General features: G+C 33.2%; 1 protein-coding gene across 3 annotated transcripts in view; it reads left to right on the top strand.

Annotated features, from left to right (window-relative positions):
• Nucleotides 1-19,467, top strand: part of LOC129806015 (dual specificity calcium/calmodulin-dependent 3',5'-cyclic nucleotide phosphodiesterase 1-like) — a 455,456-nt gene extending 435,989 nt beyond the window's left edge. For all 3 annotated transcript variants that reach the window (XM_055854306.1, XM_055854307.1, XM_055854308.1), the window contains 5 exons: nt 10,886-10,957; nt 11,030-11,207; nt 14,703-15,293; nt 18,631-19,132; nt 19,253-19,467. In XM_055854306.1, the coding sequence (XP_055710281.1) occupies nt 10,886-10,957; nt 11,030-11,207; nt 14,703-15,293; nt 18,631-19,132; nt 19,253-19,329 (1,420 nt within the window). In that variant the 3' untranslated portion in view covers nt 19,330-19,467. The remainder of the gene's footprint in view (nt 1-10,885; nt 10,958-11,029; nt 11,208-14,702; nt 15,294-18,630; nt 19,133-19,252) is intronic.
• The last annotated feature ends 72 nt before the right edge of the window (nt 19,468-19,539 follow it).

Here is a 19,539-nt window from a genome sequence, read left to right on the forward strand (position 1 = left end):
ACCTCGGTACCGCAAGTACGCGCGGATTCGCGCATTCCCTGACCTTTTTGGGAGCCTTTCAAGGCCCCTCTCACTGCATTTCGTTCGTAGAGATGATGCTCCTTTGTTTCTCCAGGCATTTGTCCAACCTAGTCATCTCAAAAGCTAAAACTTCACGCAATTTCGAGAGTAAAAACACCCGTCCACAATAATGAGTATCACCTCTTTGGTGAATCTCTCAGAAAATTTCCCATTTTTCACACGAAAAATCTAATTTACAAGGCAAATCTCACTTCAGGGTTCAGGCCAAATGTACAAACCACCATTAATGTGTATCGACACAATATTCAATGAATATTTAATAATAATATCACTGAAAAACAGCGAGGAAAATTATTGGTACTTCACCACAGCTAAATAAGACTGAACTCGAAGTTCTGTCATAGTTCTCGTAAGCAATTGTTTACACTGAATTTTCAACAAAGCAATTTTAACTCAAATTATATTCAATACTTAAAGTATTTAGTATTAAAATCTTCCAAAAAGAACAAATATTAAGATATAATTCATTATTCATCAAATATTGGAATAAAAATCCATAAATTTAATCAATTTATTTACAGTGTCCAATTTTATCCTCAAAGTGTCCAAAATAAGAAACTGGACAAAATTATGAGCCTTTCCCCTATATTAAAATATTTGAGTAGATAAAATATTTTAGTACAGTGCTGTTCCCTGATTGGCTAAGAGCAGAAAATTGACAAATCTTCAGCCAATCAGAAAACGTTGTGAAGCTTTAAGTTCATTAGCTTGAATAGAAATCTTCAAAAGTTCTATTTATTTATCATCATGGAAACTCTTTAGAAAATTCCTGTCCTTATCTGCCGAAGAAAAAAATGTCTCTGACTTTCTCGAGACACCTGAATCAGTCACCCTGAAATAGTTAACGTTTCGAAAAGCATTAATTTATTGAGATATAAAATTATCATCCTTCGTATAAATTATACACAATCTAAGAATAGAATATTTTGGTATCTAAAGGACTTCCAGCTCAATTGATTTTCAAATGTAGAAGTGTGAGAAATTGTTCTACGACATTTGTAAAGAATTTCCCGCCCAAAACACGTGGAATTTGTGCTAGGGCAAAAGTAGGTGGAACAGTGAACTCAAAATATCTTCACAATTACCGATATCTATAGAACCACCCACCACCCACCCACAATACAAAACCACAACAAACTAACGTACCACCAAAAGTATTTACATTAATGGAAATTTATTGAATAAATAATTACTTAATTGTCAACAGGGTTAGATTACATTTCGAAATATCCCTCAGCAAAGTCTGTCTCCATGGCATTTGCTATTTATTGTAAAAAGACTTCTATACGTTCTTGTTGTTCTTGGGTCTATCGCGTGAACTCATTCTTGGTATACGTTCAATGAAATTAAAAATACATTACACCTTCGTAGGGATGAGGGGTATGGGTGTCGTTGATGGAATTGTGAGGTGTAGAAAAAGGTATTTCTCAAAGAAATATTAGTTTCATTCTGTCAGGGATACAAGAACAATAATTTGAACATTCAATAAGAGTGAAAAGGACATTCAGTTTGTGCTTTGTGATATAAATTCCTTTTGGCAACTTGTTCAATTAAAACGTGATAAACAGAGTGATTGCAAAAATTTCTGTGAAGGAATGAAATTGAGACCTGACATGAAGATTTTTGAAAGATCCATTCGACAAGAAATAGCTCTTGAATTGGTGTTTTTTCTCATAAGGTAGATTGAAGTATATTCTTGCAGTGTTTTTAATAAAAAGTTAGTATTATTGTGTAGTATGGTGTACGGAAATTTATCATCCGTAAATCCGATTTTGGACCAGAAATTTATGCTCTATGTATTTTATCACTGGAATTTTATTGTTTTACTAAATTCCTATATCATTTTAGATAGTATTTTTTAAATTTAATCAGTAAAAAATCAATTGCAATCAGTAGTAAATAAAAAAGCGCGATTTTAGAATAAAAACAGAAAAAACCCAAGTAGCAAAACCTGATCCTCTCGACGTAAATTCTAGTAAGTCTGACGTAATAACTTAGTCATATCTGAATGGAGAATCGATAAGAAAAAACACAGGGGAGTCTCGCGATTATACACACAGAATTATGCATGTGTGTCTACCATTGCAAAACAATTTCTGAAATCATTATTGAAACACGCCTTAATCTATACTATTTTGTGAAGCGGATAATTCGAAAAGACTTTTGTGCTTTATTACCAGAACAAACTTTAATTTCTTCTGTTAACGGGAAATTTTTTAATACTCTAACAATTTATTGAGAAACTCAGGGCAAATGTAGTTATTTAAAAAATGTATTTTTTGAACAGTTGAATCTTTTTGTTCTGACTATTTTTACTCGACTATTTTTATTAATTCGTTCTACGATCGATAATATTTTGCATACATAACGACGTTTTTGTAACTTATTCGAACGAGATCTCCTAAGGGTATGCAAATTTTCTAGATGCATAATGAAATTTTGCACGGGTTTTCTCGGTCCCGAAAATGTGCATCATTCCTGAACCCTTACGGTGTCAAACTTTCTAATCCAAGACCTTTTGATGACTCCGATTTTAAACAAAACATTGATTGAATTGGCGGTTTTGTGATTATATTATTAGAAAATTTACATACGCGCAGGAGATATCTCTCGGAAATACTACAGCGACATCGAGATGTATGCAAAATATTCTTGTCACCAATTTTTCGCATATATTTTCATTGCCAATAGCATTTCAAATCAACTCCCAATGATAAGCAATCATACATAATGAATGGTGTGTGCGATGTGTGCATTGTGCATAATCCCGGGACCCTCTGTAATTAATAATGCATCAATGTTCTATTAAAAAGTATCGCCCTTTATTTGAATTTTTAAAGAACTTTTGCTACATTTTTGCCTAAAACCTGGTGATTTTTTTTAATTCTTCTACAAAGTTAGGGCAGAATCACATTGACAGTAAAATGGTCACCGTATTTCGTTAATTTACGCATTTTCATTGAAATTCTTACGCAAATTCTCAATTACCTTGTTACCTTATCTCAAACTCGGTGGCACTAGGTGAAAATAATGTAAGAAAATTGAAGAAATAAAACGAAAATTCGATAAACGGTGAGCAAAAAAACTCTATAAAATTAATTTCTCTTACAGTTTTTTTTGCTCATCGTTTATCGCATTTTTGTTTTATTTCTTTAATTTTCTTATATTATTTTCACCTAGTGCCACAGAGTATGAGATAAGGTAATACGGTAATGAAAAATGTGCGTAAGAATTGCAATGGAAGTGCGTAAATTAACGAAATACGATGAGGCTACGGCGAGCATTTTATTGTCAATATTATTCTGGTCTTCATTTGAGCATAATCTCTTCGTAAAATATACCGATAAATGTCCCAAAATACGAAAGAAAATAAGGAATAAAGTTCAGAGAGTTAATTTATGGTCAATAGTAGTCACCGTGACGTCGGCGTTTTGACACTAAACTTATACATCGATGCATTTTGTAGTAAGTCTAGTCGATCAATTAACGTCTTAATTTCCTAATTTCCTGACCTTAGTCGTGATGTGCCACTTGAGCAGTGATAGTGCAAACATTTTTCGGTGTCTGAAACTTTTTGAATACAAGTTCCGGCAAAGTACGAATTATAAAATTACCTTGATGATACTTTTCTATGCATTATATTTCTACTAAATTATCAAAAAAAAAAAGAATTGATCTGGAAACACAGATATCGGATATGAATTTTTCGTAGTCCGATATTTCCGGTTATGAAAGAGTAACACGTAGTAGTTAAACTCAAGTAAAGAAGGGAGATGAACCATCTCCGGATACGTAAGGAGGATTAATCCGTTCAAGACAGGCAAACTCAAGGTTTTCTGATGTTTATAGTGATTAGACAATTCAGTTTCCAAAGAGAATTGCTTAATTTATCAGGTTATCATTTCATTTCTTGGATTGTTCATGGATTTCTCATATAGGGTAAGATGGGGTACTTTCGAGTCATGTCTAATTTGAAACTTTGAGTACTCTGAATGTAAAGTCTTTTACTACTTTGTGATTTTTTTCTTCTCTTCGACCATTCGAAACTGAGAAAATCTCAATATTCCAAATTAGACATCATTCCAAATTACCCCATCTTACCCTAGTTTCCTTAAGTTTTTTATGAGCTCATGGATTTCTCGTTCGTTCCTTGACTGTCTTGTACGTACTTCAAGACACTTCGAGTTGCTTTTAGGTTTTCTAGCTTTAATTTTTCCAATTCGTGATTATTTATATGCGATATTATATTGTCACAAAATACAAAATTTATAGGGGAAAGTACTCTCCCTTCGAACGTTCCTACCTTCGAATAATGTGAATTTCTTTTATTCCCCCAAGACATTTCTACATAATTATCACGTAATTATCAATAAATTGACGATAGCTAACTAATAAAATTGATAGAAATGTGTAAGGCCCTTAAGGCGTCTACACATTCGGAGCAATTTTCGTCAAAAATTGCGTTTTTGACAGAAATTTGACGTTTCCCCCTACAACGCTGCAAGGAATTTCCTTCAAAAAAGCAATTTTTGACAAAAATTGCTCCCAATGTGTAGAGGCCATTAGGAAAAATAAAAGAAAAGTCACATTATTTGAAGGCATGAACGTTCGAAGGGAAAGTACTTTCCCTACACACCGTTCTGTAAGTAAAGAAATTTTCTTAACTAACAGTTTTCTATGTGAATTATGATGAAATTTAATACCCAAAAATTATTTTCCCTTAATCTTCTTCATTTGTTAAGTTCACATTTCAACACAATTACTGGATGTTTCATCTAATGATATGAGAAAAGTATCTCTGATACAAAATCCAATTTGCTAAACGCATTAATACCAGTCTCAGGAAAAATCTGTGTGTATTGGGTTGGAAGGAAAAATCATTAGGGAGAGATAATTTGGTGGAAAAAAATGACGATATAAAGCAGGAAAATTACAAATGTCACTCAGAGCTTTAGATGGTTGCAATACATTTTACTCATCTTTCTCAATATTACCCCATTATTTTCTTTGTCCTTCCACACGAGAAAATTACCCTGTAACGCAATTGACACGAACGTACTACCCCAATATTTTATTTTCAATATCAAAAGTAACGTCATTTACTGGTCATTTAGTTAATGGAGACTACAAGAAAGAGCAACATTTCATATTTCAATACACAAAAGGAATAGAATAAACTCGAGGATAGTCCATGTGAACCAATTTGATATTGAAGCATGAATACTTAACTTTAATTAAAATGTTGCTTCAACACACAATAATCGTAAGTTACCCTCGAGTGACCAATATCAATGAGAGCAGAAAACGAAGCTCAAGAAGAAACTTTAATAACCTCTGCTTAGTCCACTACAATTTACAGTATTTTCGACACTCAGAAAAATATATTCGCAAACCTCTCACAGATAATTGAGCTGCGAAAATGTGTGCTGGGTGTAATAACTTGAAGATTCGAGAGTGATTGACAGATGGTACTGTAATAAAAAGTTACGACTGACAAAAGAAGATGACTACCAATACGTCAGTTCATGTGAAAATTAATGTGTTACTTTAGTACCATTGTATCACAAAATACGAAATTGTTTATGAAAAACGAAGTTACGTCTTAATAAAAATTTAAAAATTATTAAAGTGACTGGTAATATTCAAAAAGCGATATCTTAAATAAAAAGAAAATTAAATTGAATAGAAACTGAGCAAACTTTTACTAAATTTTAATGAAAATATATTTGTCATGCTTAGAAAGTCCTTATAGAAAAGATAAGAATGTAGGCGTATGTTATCATTGCAGTCAAAATGAGATTGTAATGGGGCACGGGAAACCGGTGTCAAACGCGTGTCAACTGAATTTAATTTTTTACATTAATTTATAACATAATCATAATCCATTGATTTAGATAGAATAACAATACAAGAAAACAAATTAGAAACCAAAATTCAAATCAGGAAACAGGATGAAGGACAATTTTTAAAAAAATCGGCAAACGTCAAATTTATCATCCTCAATTTTGAGCAAAATATTTTGTATGATTTCCCACGAAGCGGGAAAAGATAAACAAAATGTCGAGTTATTTTTTTTTCTAAGTAATAAAGGACTAGAGTAACTGAAAATCCACTCCTCATAGCAATTCAAATATCAATTGCTTAGGGTCGAATGAACACCTCTTCGACAGGGAACCCCTATTGACACTTTTGTCAAAATGTTGAAATTTATTTAATATATCTAATAAAATGTAAGTAATATGGCATTTTTTTCATTAATCTACGTTAATCTACGATCATTAATCCAATTCTAATGCTGTGCAACTCTTATCAGCTGCAGTTTTGCAAAAATTTCATGTAAAATATATGACCAAAGTTTTACTATTGGTGACTCTGTTGCGGAAGAACAACATATTGTCGGTTGCCTCAGCAACTGTGCTAACTGCATTTGCTTTGTGTCAGCATTCGTTGTAAGCAACGCTTCGCTGTGCGGCGTTTGCAATGAATGCAGACACAAAGCAGATGCAGTTAGCACATTTGCTGAGGCAACCGGCGATATATTATTATATTATTTTAAAACGTTGTTATTGTTTCCGACTGTGTCCCCCTCTGTACAGCGCTATTCTTATTCGTGTCAGCAGAACCCATAAGTAGCCGCGGTATCAACAGAATCGAGGAGTTGGACGGGAATTTTAGACAATAAATATCTTTAAAATGAAGCTAGCGTTTTAATGCATGCTTCAACTCGTCCGTTTATGCTACTTGGGTAGAATTAAGACAAAATATTTAGTAACTTCGGCCTAATTAAATATAAAACTTTTGAAACTTAAACTACAAACAAAATAAGTTACTAAATAGCTTTTTACTTATTACATTTTTGGGAATTCAGAGTAGTTTGAGATGCTAAATTCAGTCAGAAACTTTTCGCGGCTCATGCCATTGTAACATGCTAAAAAGATGGCTATTATAGGTCTATTTAGTATAGAAGATTGTTTCCGTTTGTAGAGAATGTGAAAGAAAATTAGGTGACACGCACATTAAGTTGTACTGCAAACTGTACAACGTACTATTCACTGAGAAAACATAATTTCTTCTACTACTTTTATCTGATGCAGCGGATCAGATCGTCTAATTCGAATCATCGCATCATTTTGATCGGATATCTAATTCTTAATTAATTTTACAAACAGTAATTTTTCATATACAATGAAAGAAAGAGTATCAGCTCTACAATACTAGAACCTCGAGTTCGAATTTCCTTTAAATCACCTAAAATATTTCGGAATTAAATCCTTCGAGCCTTACTGCGCTTAATTCCACTAAGAATGGAACTAGGAATTCTATAGTTACCTATACTAGTAAAATAATAAAGTAAATCTATAATTCTCACATTCAAAATTGATTCCATTGATTCAATAATATGCCGCATAATTATTTTAAATTACTTATTTAGTGTACTTATTCCAAAAAACAAATAGGGGAAGTGCCCAGTGCCCATACTTTGCATGGTCTCAAGCTTCATAATGACTAAATTTTTCCTAAGTTTTTCAATAAATGTGACTCATCGCACTCAAATTCTAAAAACTAGAGGAATGTGTCCTACTTTTAAAATGTATTGCGAAGTCACATTTATTCAGAAACATAGTAAAAAATTAGTCATCATGAAGCTTGGGACCGTGCAAAGCATGGGCACTATCCTCCTATGCTCAAAATTGTGACGAAATTAATAAGTACCATTAAAGTTGTGGCAAAACAGGAATCATATAACCTATTTCTGATACGTTAACAAAAACAAATCACATTTTAAATTTTGTATACTTACTTTCAAGTTATATACCTATTTGATAGGTCAAAAAATGCCCTCATCATTCCAAACATTCTTTACAAATTAATTGACCGTGGTTGACTTGAAATTTAAAGGCAGACAAATATTCTTAGAGTAAATTTTTTCAATGAGAATACCTAGTCTAACCCATTCCGAAGTATTCTTCCAAGGATAATATTCAATTCTGTACACAATTTTATTCTCCTTCAATAATATTTTTTAATTCAAAAATATTATCTTCATGATTAAAATAAACAAAACAACTATTAACTAACTGATTATTTTATATTAAATTATAATACTCTAAGAAAAATTCTCTTAATTTTATGATTGCGAAACATTTGGAGATTTTAATAATTAAAATAACAAAATAATTTAAATAAATAAAATTAAAATAATAATACTCCTAATCTTAGAATATATTGTGTAAACGTTCCCCTTAATCTTCAGAATAACTAACTTTAAGAATAAACAGTTTTAAATTTAATGCTTAAGGTAGAGAACCTATTTTTTGATCACTACAAATTTTAAAAGCCTTGTAAATTAGAAAATTCTAGTCGCAATTAAATAAGTTTCTTTTATTGATACACATTTAGTATTTGTCTCTCTATAGTGTAAGATTCAGAATTCCTAGTTCGAAAGCTTTTCTTTAATTCTAGATCTTAATGATGGTCTTTACCGATCCGATCTACCATGTCTGATCAGTGAGAATCGTTCTTAAACATTAGAATTTAAAAAAAAATTACGAACAGTAGGGGCTCGAATTCATCCACAGAGTCACCCGTATCTACGGTATAAAAGATTCCGATCAGAACAAATTAAAATTCGGGCAATTTTCTTAAAGCCTGATAAAAATCAAACAAATAAATGTTTAAAATGTTAATATATTAAAAAGACATATAAAATAGACATTAATCAATTCGATTCCCTTAAGATCAGGACACTATTTAATTCGGGCTGCATTTAAATTTAAAAAAAAGTGTTCTTTTTTGTTTTCTTTTTTACATTTTCCAGGTTATATTACAATGTTATCAACTCAAACAAATATACTCAAATTTGTTATGGTTTTTCTTAGTAGTGTCATAATTTTTCAAATTTAAGGGATTTTTATATCATTAAAATACAATTTTAAGAGAGGACACTGGAACATGGAGTAGTTGTAAATAGTGATAGGGGAAAACGCGCTACCTTTGCAAGACTCAAGTTTCGGGCAAGTCAATTTTTTTTCTTTGTCCTTAATGGATGTGAACTATGGCTCTTTTCTGTAAATTTAAAGAATTAGACTAGCTATTAAAATGTAATTAAAAAAATTAATTGTTCGAAGCTTCAATCGTCCGAAGGTGGCGCGCTTCCCCTACAACTATAAATATCCTAAACAGAAAACTTTATTTTAGGTGGTCAATATAATTTAAAAGACCTACTCTAATATCAAAATTAAAGATTTTATATTCTAAGGGTTCTAAAGTAAAAACTAATGACAATGACAGTTTCATTCCAAGTTTTCATTCAATACTTCAAAGTTTATAGGTTCTCATGACCAAACTTAAGACTATAAATAAATATTTAGTTATAGGAAGTTTATAGCGATTTGGCTTAAAGGTTTGAAGTATTAAATTGATTTAGAAATTGTCTTCTAGAAGCTGGTTTTCTCCGATAAAATTCTTTAGTTTTTCGCTCTTGAATTGATAAACAACATTTATTTTTTTAAGTAGGGGAAGGCTTTTAAAGCTAGTCTTAGGTCACACATTTCCTGAAGAAAATAAGTTAGATCCATCAAAGGGATATGGGAAAAATATGAAGTGTTGGAAGCCAGAGTGTGGGCAAAACCTGAAAGCCTTCCCCTACGAATGGATTAGTTGTAGTCCACTGGTCCTTAAAAGATCAAGACGCTTCCCAGAAGTTTAGATATTTAGAGCTTTCGGAATTTATCTCAGAATTGGATGATTTGCTTAATATTCCGTGTATATTGATTGCTAGGGTTTTGTTTCTATGTATATTGATTGCTAGGGTCCTTTCCTAGACCCTTACCAACCCCTTAATTAATCCGTTCTTCAAGACAATTTTTCCTCAGTGTAACAATGAAATTGTCTCCCAAAATTCAAGGCTCATATAGTGTCTCTTGAGAATTGTGTGTTGAAACGACAAAATTAAATATGGTACTTAGGACTTTGGAGAAGTCACTGCATGTTGTGCTTTTAATTTAGTTGTATAACTTTGGCTTAATCCGCTTGCAATTCAAATAGAAAACTGCTGAGAAATTGTTTGCAAAAGAAGCACAATTTTGTGTGAGAACATTTCAATAAACCTCATCTTATCCCCTTTTCCCTACACCAAATTTATCACATTTCACATCAATACCGCTAAGAACTTTGCAGACTTAATTCTATATTGCGCTAATGAGATCAATTGAAGTAACTCTAATCTCATCAGGGATAGAGAGTAAGATTGTACTTTCCTATTTTGCTTCTGAACTTTGTCTCGATGAGAGAAATGATTTAACCAAGAGAAGCTTTTTATTGCGCAGAATTATACATTTAGAGTAAATATAATTAGATGAGAGAAAAGATCAAAGAAATTCCATGTGATATTGAAATGATGGTATAATCAGGGTGAGTATTGACTAGTAAGCAAAAATAGAAGCCCTCGAGCTACACCAAGAGCAGAAGATTGCGCAAAGAAGCCTTTCCTAGGTGCATGTTTATCAGCGATTTTTTTTCTTGCTCCCCTAATTATTTTTCTTTTAATTTTATTCACTCAATCATTAATTTCACGCAATAATGCGAATTTTACAATAACAAATTTTACGTAATTTTTGTCATAAATTGAATTTTTTTTGTTCAAAAAAACCTTTTTTCCCATTTAACTCAATAACTTTTGTCTACATTTTTTCTCTAATATTTTTAGTTTTGAATTTTTGTTCGTTTTTTTCTCCCCGAAATTGCCTCAAAATTTAAAACTAACGCTTTTCCTCTATCGTTTCTCTTTCTCCAACGACTTCAGGCGTTTAGCGGATGAAGATGATGAATTGTCTGAAGTGCAACCCGATGCTGTGCCTCAAGAAGTTCGAGCTTGGTAAGTTATTGATATTGAAGTAAAGCTCTCGAACTCAAAAGTGAAATCCAATTACTTGATCCATTTCAACAGGCTTCAGAGTACATTTACTCGACAATTGGCAACGACTCGCCGGAAGGCGGATGAAAAGCCAAAATTCCGCTCTGTGGCTCATGCAATTCGGGCTGGTATTTTCGTTGATAGAATCTACCGGCGTGTTTCGAACTCTGCTCTCATGCAATTTCCACCAGAAGTTGTTAAAGTGCTCAAGGTAAGTGAACACCAAAAGACGTAATTTAATTATTCCAGACAAGAGCTTTCACCACGAAAATTCCTTCTTTTTTTTTCAAGTAAAAATTCCACATGAAAAATTGATAAATGTTTAAAAAAACACAAAAAATTAATAGAAGAATATTACCCCAGTAGCATTTTCTGACCAAATTAAAGTAACAGTGATTACGTAAATCTGACCTGATTTCCAAAGAATTGTGTTATTGATATTAAATTGTGTCAATATTCTTACATAACGTCTTTTTTATTTTTTTTTTTAGATTTTATACAATGCGTTTAAAAATAATACAGTAGGCTCTCTCAAATTCGAGCATATGTGACCGAAATGTCAGCCGAATTAGACAGAAATTCGGGCGACAACATTTTTGAAATGCAACGATTTTTTATTCATGTGCATATAGATATTGAGTTTACACACTCATATATAACGTAAATTGCATGAAAATCCCTTAATAATGCAAAATCACATCAAAACTAAGACAAACCATGCCAAATTTGAGCATATTTGATTCATTTGATATCCATAATCAAACTTGAAAAATTACAACAAACTTTTTTCAAATGTAACCGCTGCCCGAATTAAAAAGTAGCCCGATCTTCAAAGAGCCGAATTAGCGAGAGTCTACTGTATATGGTAAAGTACCCTTGAGTCGACCGGTTCCTCGACTCGATCGGTGGTCAATAATTGAATGTTTTAATGGTGAATTTCTATAAAATAGTCACTGATTCGTATTTATTTATGGAATAAATTACCTATTAATGCTAGATCAAACGCCAAATATTTGTGCAAATATAAATAAATTGAATAAATAACTCTACCAGTCGAATTTAGGGTACTTTACCTTATAGAGATTTTTTCGAGGTTTTTCGAAAAAGAAACATTTTCCCATGGATGTACTTTTTTCTTGAAGATTTCTTACAAAAATATTTAAAAGTTTACCCCTAAAACATTTTTTATCCACCGTAAAACACATTGTGAAGTAACTCTACTTACTCATTTCTTACCTTATATTTATATTGCTCTATGTAAGTTGATACCATAAATTTTTCTACACAACAAAAAATTGTAAAATTGTTGGTAAATGTTTGTGAATATGGACTTACAAAATGCTCGTAAATCGTATAATCCAATAAAAAGTTCGTAAAAGTTTGTGCCTTTCCCGAAAACACCATTCGTTTATTTACTTTTTACTTTTTATTTTTTTTTACAAACACTTGTTCGTAAATGATCATAATCACACAGAAAATGTTTATAAAACTTTGTCATTAGTTCGTAAGGTTTTGTCAAACACACAAAATGTACCAACAAATGTTTGTAAAAGAACAAAAAATGTTCGTCAAAACTCATGATACAAAGAATGTTTGAAAAAAAAAATTTAAAAACTTTTACAAACATTTTGTGGGTTATGAGATTTACGAGCGTTTTGTAAGTCCCCCGTAGGAATACACAAACATTTACGAATAATTTTATAAAATATATTGTCTTATGTATGAAGAAACTGTATCTAAGGATAAGATAAAATTTTCATTGTGCTTATAAGGAACACCAAATTACGTAGGGAAAGGCTTTCAGGCTTTGAACACTTCGTATTTTTCTTCCATATTCCCATTAATGATAGGTGAGATTCATTAAAAGAAATTAGAAAAAATATGAAATGTTCGAAGCCAGAATCTGTGCGAAGCTTAAGAGCCGTTTAATACCCATGTATGGTAAAAGCAATTTTATAATAGATATTTTTCGAAATAATAACCTCAAATTTTAAATATCGAAATGAGTAGTATTATAAATTTACTCCGAGTAATTTTTTCGCCAACGTACCAAGCAAAAATTTTTAACTTATTAAAAGAATTTCAAGCATAAGTAAGCGTACTAACGGAAATCTTACCTTATTTTTACTTTAATCGTATTATATTGAGAATTAAAGTGAATAAGTATCTCTAATAATAAGTATACAATTAAATATTTTTTAATAAATTTTTATAAAAAATTTTATAATAAAAACGAAACACTTTGACTCGTAGTTTTGGGTTTTCACGCTAGAAATTACAAAAAAAAAATGTTGACACTTTATTTAAATTGCAAAATTTCGCGATCAACCTCCCCAAAATGTATTTTAGAAAAAATTTCCCGTTGGATTCCAAAAATGAGTCCTGTGACGGGTGTCAGAGCGTCATATTACGGAAAGTGATGAATAATTTGTCGGTTATTATGAAAGTCATTTGACGTCAGAATAACTATGAAATTACTCTTTCTCTCTTACTAGAAATGTGAGACTAATTTCACATGGTAGAGTTAATTTTAAAACGTAAAATAACTAATTATTATTACTAATTCAATTCTGAGTCATTCTCTGACCATAATTTGACGCAAATACGACTGATTTTTCATATTTCAATTAAGAGGCATTTTTTGATCATTTCTTGTACTCAAGATACAAGTCAATTTTGAATCAGCGTACTTTTTTGCCCATTAAGTCAATCAAGCTTTTTGATAAATGGTATCGCACTTTTGACCAGTCTATTCGTTTAATCTGACCACCCCTTACCAGACATTTTTTTTTAGCTTTATTTAACGACGGAAGGCACTATTTGATCCTCGAGGTGGGAATCAACGCTGGGACCGCGATGGTTACATGGAACGAAATGGGATGAAAATAAATTGATTCAGATTAAAGTCTATTAGATTTAGATAGACTTGCTTAAGCGCTACAAACTCAGCATGATCCTCGAGAATATTTAGCCCGTAAAATTTTGCAATAAAGGATAAGTACGACCTATCAATAGTTAAGGGAGTTAAGTGATTCGAAACATGGATTAGAGGTCCTTTACGTAAATTTCCGACACCTGTTCTATTCCCGCTAAATTTTACAGGCTAAATATTCTCGAGGATCATCCTGAGTCTATTTAGGGCTTTACGTTATTCTTACACAAAAGTAAGAATAAAGTTTACCCTTATTCTGCTACATGGGTACATGAACCTACTGTATATCCTCCACAGGGAGCATTTCCAACTTGTTCTATTCATGCTTCAGTTTTCTTTGAAGTATCATTGCAAAGAAAAAGGTTGTATAGAGAAGTTGTTTAGTTCATAGAAACTCCAACGCTATACTTTTATTATTCCTATTTGATAACAAAATTTTTAGCATTTGATACTCTCGAGAATTTCACTCAAAATTGCTGTCCATTCTTGTGTTTGTTCAATATCTCTTTCAATTCAAAGATATTGTATTCAATATCAATGAACCACTAAAATTGATTAAAAAAATTGCACAAGATGTTTTGTTTTAAGTAAATTAACACTAGCAAAGAATATCATTCGCTGGAGCTGGAGCTTTATATTTCATCCAAAATGGTAATTGAAGCGAATCAATTGAATTGGTAATTGTGGTAAAAGCTCTTTCAATAAAAAAATTATTAATTATTCAAATAGCCATAGATATTGCAATTATGATTCCTGATACTTTCTCTCACACAGACTCTCGATGACTGGTCCTTTGATGTATTTGCACTTGCGGAGGCGGGAAACTCCCAACCGGTGAAATACTTGGGATACGACTTACTGAATCGCTACGGAATGATTCACAAGTTCAAGGTGCCACCAGCTCTACTCGAGGTCTTCCTGAATCGAATAGAAGAGGGATACTGTCGCTTCCGCAATCCCTATCACAACAATCTCCATGCGGCTGATGTCGCTCAGACTGTCCACCATGTTCTCTGTCAGACGGGTCTAATGCACTGGCTCACGGACCTTGAGATCTTCGCAACCCTCCTGGCCGCTCTCATTCACGATTACGAGCACACGGGAACTACCAATAACTTCCATGTGAAATCGGGCTCGGACACGGCAATGCTCTACAATGATCGGGCCGTGCTGGAGAACCACCATTTGAGTGCTGCCTTTCGGGTCCTCAAGGAGGACGAATGCAATGTCCTGCAGAATCTCACGCGTGATGAATTTAGGGAGCTGCGCTCCCTTATCATTGATATGGTGCTAGCGACGGACATGTCCTTCCACTTCCAGCAGATCAAGAATATGCGAAATCTTCTTACTCTCGGTGATCCTCAGGTAAGTCCTCGATATTAATTTGTAATCCATTTGAACCCTGACCTACTTCATATCCCAGTACCTTTCTTTTAAGGGAAAGGAACTGTGAAATACTCTTAAAAGGAACGAAATTTCCGTACGAATTTCCAAGAAGATTATATTAGGAATGAGTTGACGACCTCAAAGTTTCTCTACCTCAAACGAAACCAAGTAAGGACGACCATACTATGTCTTTAGACAACAGTTCTGGTTCCTGAATAGACAAGGGCACACACAATTTACTTACTTACTTAGGTGGATACAACGTCCCTTTAACGGACCGGACCACTCGCACTAACCTCCTCCAGTCCTGGTAACTCTCCGTTAGCTCGCTCCGGAAACGTATCATAGGTCGCTGTCGAAAAGTCTATTCTATCGCCCCTAATGCTAAATTTCGATCAGTTAAATTCTTAAGTCACTGCATTGAAATACCTCTCAAGAGAATTCAAATCAATTTTTTAGAAGCGTTGTACACCTAAATGTCAATTTCAACTTCAACTTCAATTTTTAACCTCAAATGAATGGAAAAAATAGACTTCCTAGACTAGACTAGGCTGTTTCTAACAGCTACAGTGGCGACAAGATAAATAGCACAGTTTCGGACACTATAATGTATGTTTTATTTTTCGAAAAATTATCCTTTTAAATGGTGAAACTAATAATAATAAATGAACTTGTATATAATTGCATTTTGTATATGAAGAAAAACCTAAAAGTTCTATCAACAAATTTAGTACGATCAAAAAATTCTCGAAATAGCACATATTAAGAGGATAATATAAATAGCACACCCTATAAGAAGTGATAGTTTTCGGCTTCTACTGCAATTAAAAACTTACGAATTCTATTTGAAAATTAAATTTGGATTAATTAGTATTTAGCTAAGTAACTTTCAGAAAAAATAAGCGCTATACAACATAGGAATATTAAGGAAATCAAGATTTGGCACTATTCTAATGTGATTGTATTTCGTGTAGTATGGATATCTACTTAAAAATATTCCAAATTACTCACATTCGAGATATTTATCTTGTGGTTAATTTTTTCCTTTAAATTCAACATGATTGAGGTCCTTGGACCGTCCTGGCCATTTCAAAAGGTCAATTTTGCTATGATTGAACTACTTTTAAAAACTCTTGGCAGTGTGTTTGGGATCATAACTTGGTTAAAACTTAAAATCTAAATGCAAATTCTTTTCGATGTTGAAATACATGCCTTGTCCAAAGATATACTTGCAAACAAATTGGTTTACATTGCCTGATATTCCGCGTCTTACGTTCTTAATAATGTATCAAAGACAAAATTCTTGACTTTTTAGACATCTAATAATTTGTTATGTTATACCCAATTGTATTAAACAGGAATACATCGATACAAAGAATATTATTCCAGAATTACAGGTCCTTCTGCATATGCTCTTTAACAAAAATCAAACGATAGGTACGGTTTCGTTTGGATACCTACTCGGTACGTATGGCAACACTTCTAAACCAAGTATTTTTACATTATTAACTTTTAATAATGCTCACACGAGTTACTTCTCCAAATTTTGTTCAATTTGTTCCTTTATTTTCGGTACGACAGTAAAAAAAACTAAATTTTATTATATGAACAATAGTAGAATATTCTCTAGAAGTGATTATTATTTCTCTAAATTTTCAAATCTTTTGCGTGATTAGTAAGTTTGATCATAAAAAATTATTAAATTAATGGTTCACTTCCTTGAACAATACAATTTATAAAAAAAATCTTAGTTATCCTAAACTTTTTTACGTAAAACCCGTACATCTGCACTAAAGGTTTTATTTACATGATTTTTCAGTTCTCATAACTGCATTTTACGAAAATTTGTGGCATTAATGCCTACAACTGATCAAAAATACAGGAATATAATGAATGTTTAAATAAAAGTAATTTTCAGATAATATTTTCAGAGAATATTAAGATGTGCTATTTAAATTGTCCGCACGAATTACACCTAAACTCATAAAATGAAAAAACACATTTTTTACCAGATATTAATGGACCAGATTTGTCAAGAGAAATGGCATCCAAATATAATACTTCTAGGAATCCTGGCAGTATCACTCCTATGAGTGTTTAAAAGTGTATAGTACAGATTTATGTTATTTATGTATTTATTTTTATGTAAGTGATTGCGAGTTAGTGACAATGGTCTACCATGTAGGTTTTCGGTCATGATAGGCCAAGACCCTGAGACCTGAATTAGAGAGGGATGGGTGGGGATATAGATAAAAAAACCAGATATTAATATTAAATAATTATCATTTTTATTTATAATTGGCATTATATTTTATAAAAAGTAAAGCATGATCAAGCATGATATTGTATAATAATAAACATCAAAATAAGAAAATCACAGGTTTGCTATTTATCTTGCCGCCACTGTATATGGGTTATTATGATACTTCTCGATGGTACTCTTTAGCCAAAAACCTCACTGTCCAATTCCAAAGTACAGGATTGCCAGGTCCTCGAGTCCTGTGCTGTGGGTAAACGGGTATGAAATTTTTAGGGTTAATGACGACGAAATAGGAGCGTGTGATGCATAGGGCCTTAAGAGTGGCCTTAATCAAAAACATCTCACTGCTCTGACCGCTATCCTGTCAAATGATCAGAGTAAATTCCGAAAGATGGTGAATGGGAGGTCATTACGGGCCTGTGGGTGGTGTCTAGGTTATGCTTTAACCTAGACATGTTGGGTAACGGGCCTATAATCTTCGGGAGCTGGAAAAGGTAGGAGGGCATTCGAGCGGGACTATGGGAAGTAGGGCATCCCCCAATGGTCTGCGGTTCCAATTATTCTATGGCCTGTGACCAGTCCAGGTTAAACTCGAAGGCCGAGATGGGTGCCCGCTAATGGTCCCCGCTATTGGAAGCCCATATTGAGGAAGGAATCGGCCGGGTTGTTGGTTTCCTTGAGATGGTAAACAGTTAACTTTAATGCTCTTAACCTCAAACTTATCACAAGGTTTGACAACTGACATGGCTCCTTTACGTAACGAGCGCCATCTCTTAAACATTTGAAAGTAATTGAGATAAATGATAATGCGTCACGAGGTGCGATCCTTTCAGGACAGGAACATACAAAATTCTTTGCCGAAGCAAATCTGTAATTTGTCTCTGAAATTATGTCTGCAAAATCTGAGGATTGCGCGTTGAAGCGCCGAAAGCTTTGGCAAAGGATTTCACCCTCTGACGCATCTGGAGGGAGTTCGTCTCCTTGATTTCCTTGTACTATTGCTACTGTCAGTATTCTACCAAAAATACCTTTGAATTCTTAATGTTTTACATCTAGGTGGACAAGTCAAAAGCACTAGCTCTGGTGCTGCACTGTTGTGATATCTCCCATCCGGCAAAGAAGTGGAATATCCACCATCGCTGGACGATGCTCCTCCTGGAGGAGTTCTTCCGCCAGGGTGATCTAGAGCGTGAACTGGGCCTGGATTTCAGTCCGCTGTGCGATCGCAAAACAACCCTCGTGGCTGAATCGCAAATAGGCTTCATTGAATTCATTGTGGAACCTAGTATGGCGGTTTGTGCGGACATGTTGGAAATTGTCCTAGCACCCATTGCACCACCGCTCCAGTGCAAAAGTACGCCATCGACGGCGTCACAGGATGAACCGAGTAGTGGCGATTCGGGACGAAGTCTCTCCGTTACAGAACCGACAATTCCCGAAGAATCCGATCAACCGAAAAACTATTCGGATGACAAACGTTCGAGATTTATCATCAAGAAGCCATGGGTAACGTGTCTGGCGGAGAACAAAAAGATCTGGAAGGAGCAAGCGATACGAGGTACATTTTCTTTTTTAACTTTGCTTTTTTTAATATCAGTGAAACATTTCTGTAGAATTAAATTGTGAATTATTGATAACTTTGCGTCCGTAAATTTGCATGAAAAATACAAAAAAAAAGATGCTGAAGCCCGAGCTGCTGCTGAGAAGACCGAGGGTGAGGATGTTGAAAATCCTACAGCCGCAATCAAGGATTAATAATAGAAGGACTCTCACCAAAATGTCTAATGACACTGCAATATCGCACTTCAAAAAATTTTAGACATGTATTTTTTAGTGCATTATAAAGAAAACTGTTTAGGAGAGCACCGTAAAATTCCTATTAACATTGTAAAATATTAAATATAGAATGAAAATTTAGGTAGATGAATGAATAACAAGCACACAATTCACTCTGGCAGTGATTTT

Source organism: Phlebotomus papatasi, chromosome 3 (assembly GCF_024763615.1).
Source record: "Phlebotomus papatasi isolate M1 chromosome 3, Ppap_2.1, whole genome shotgun sequence".
Taxonomy (NCBI): Eukaryota; Metazoa; Arthropoda; class Insecta; order Diptera; family Psychodidae; genus Phlebotomus; species Phlebotomus papatasi.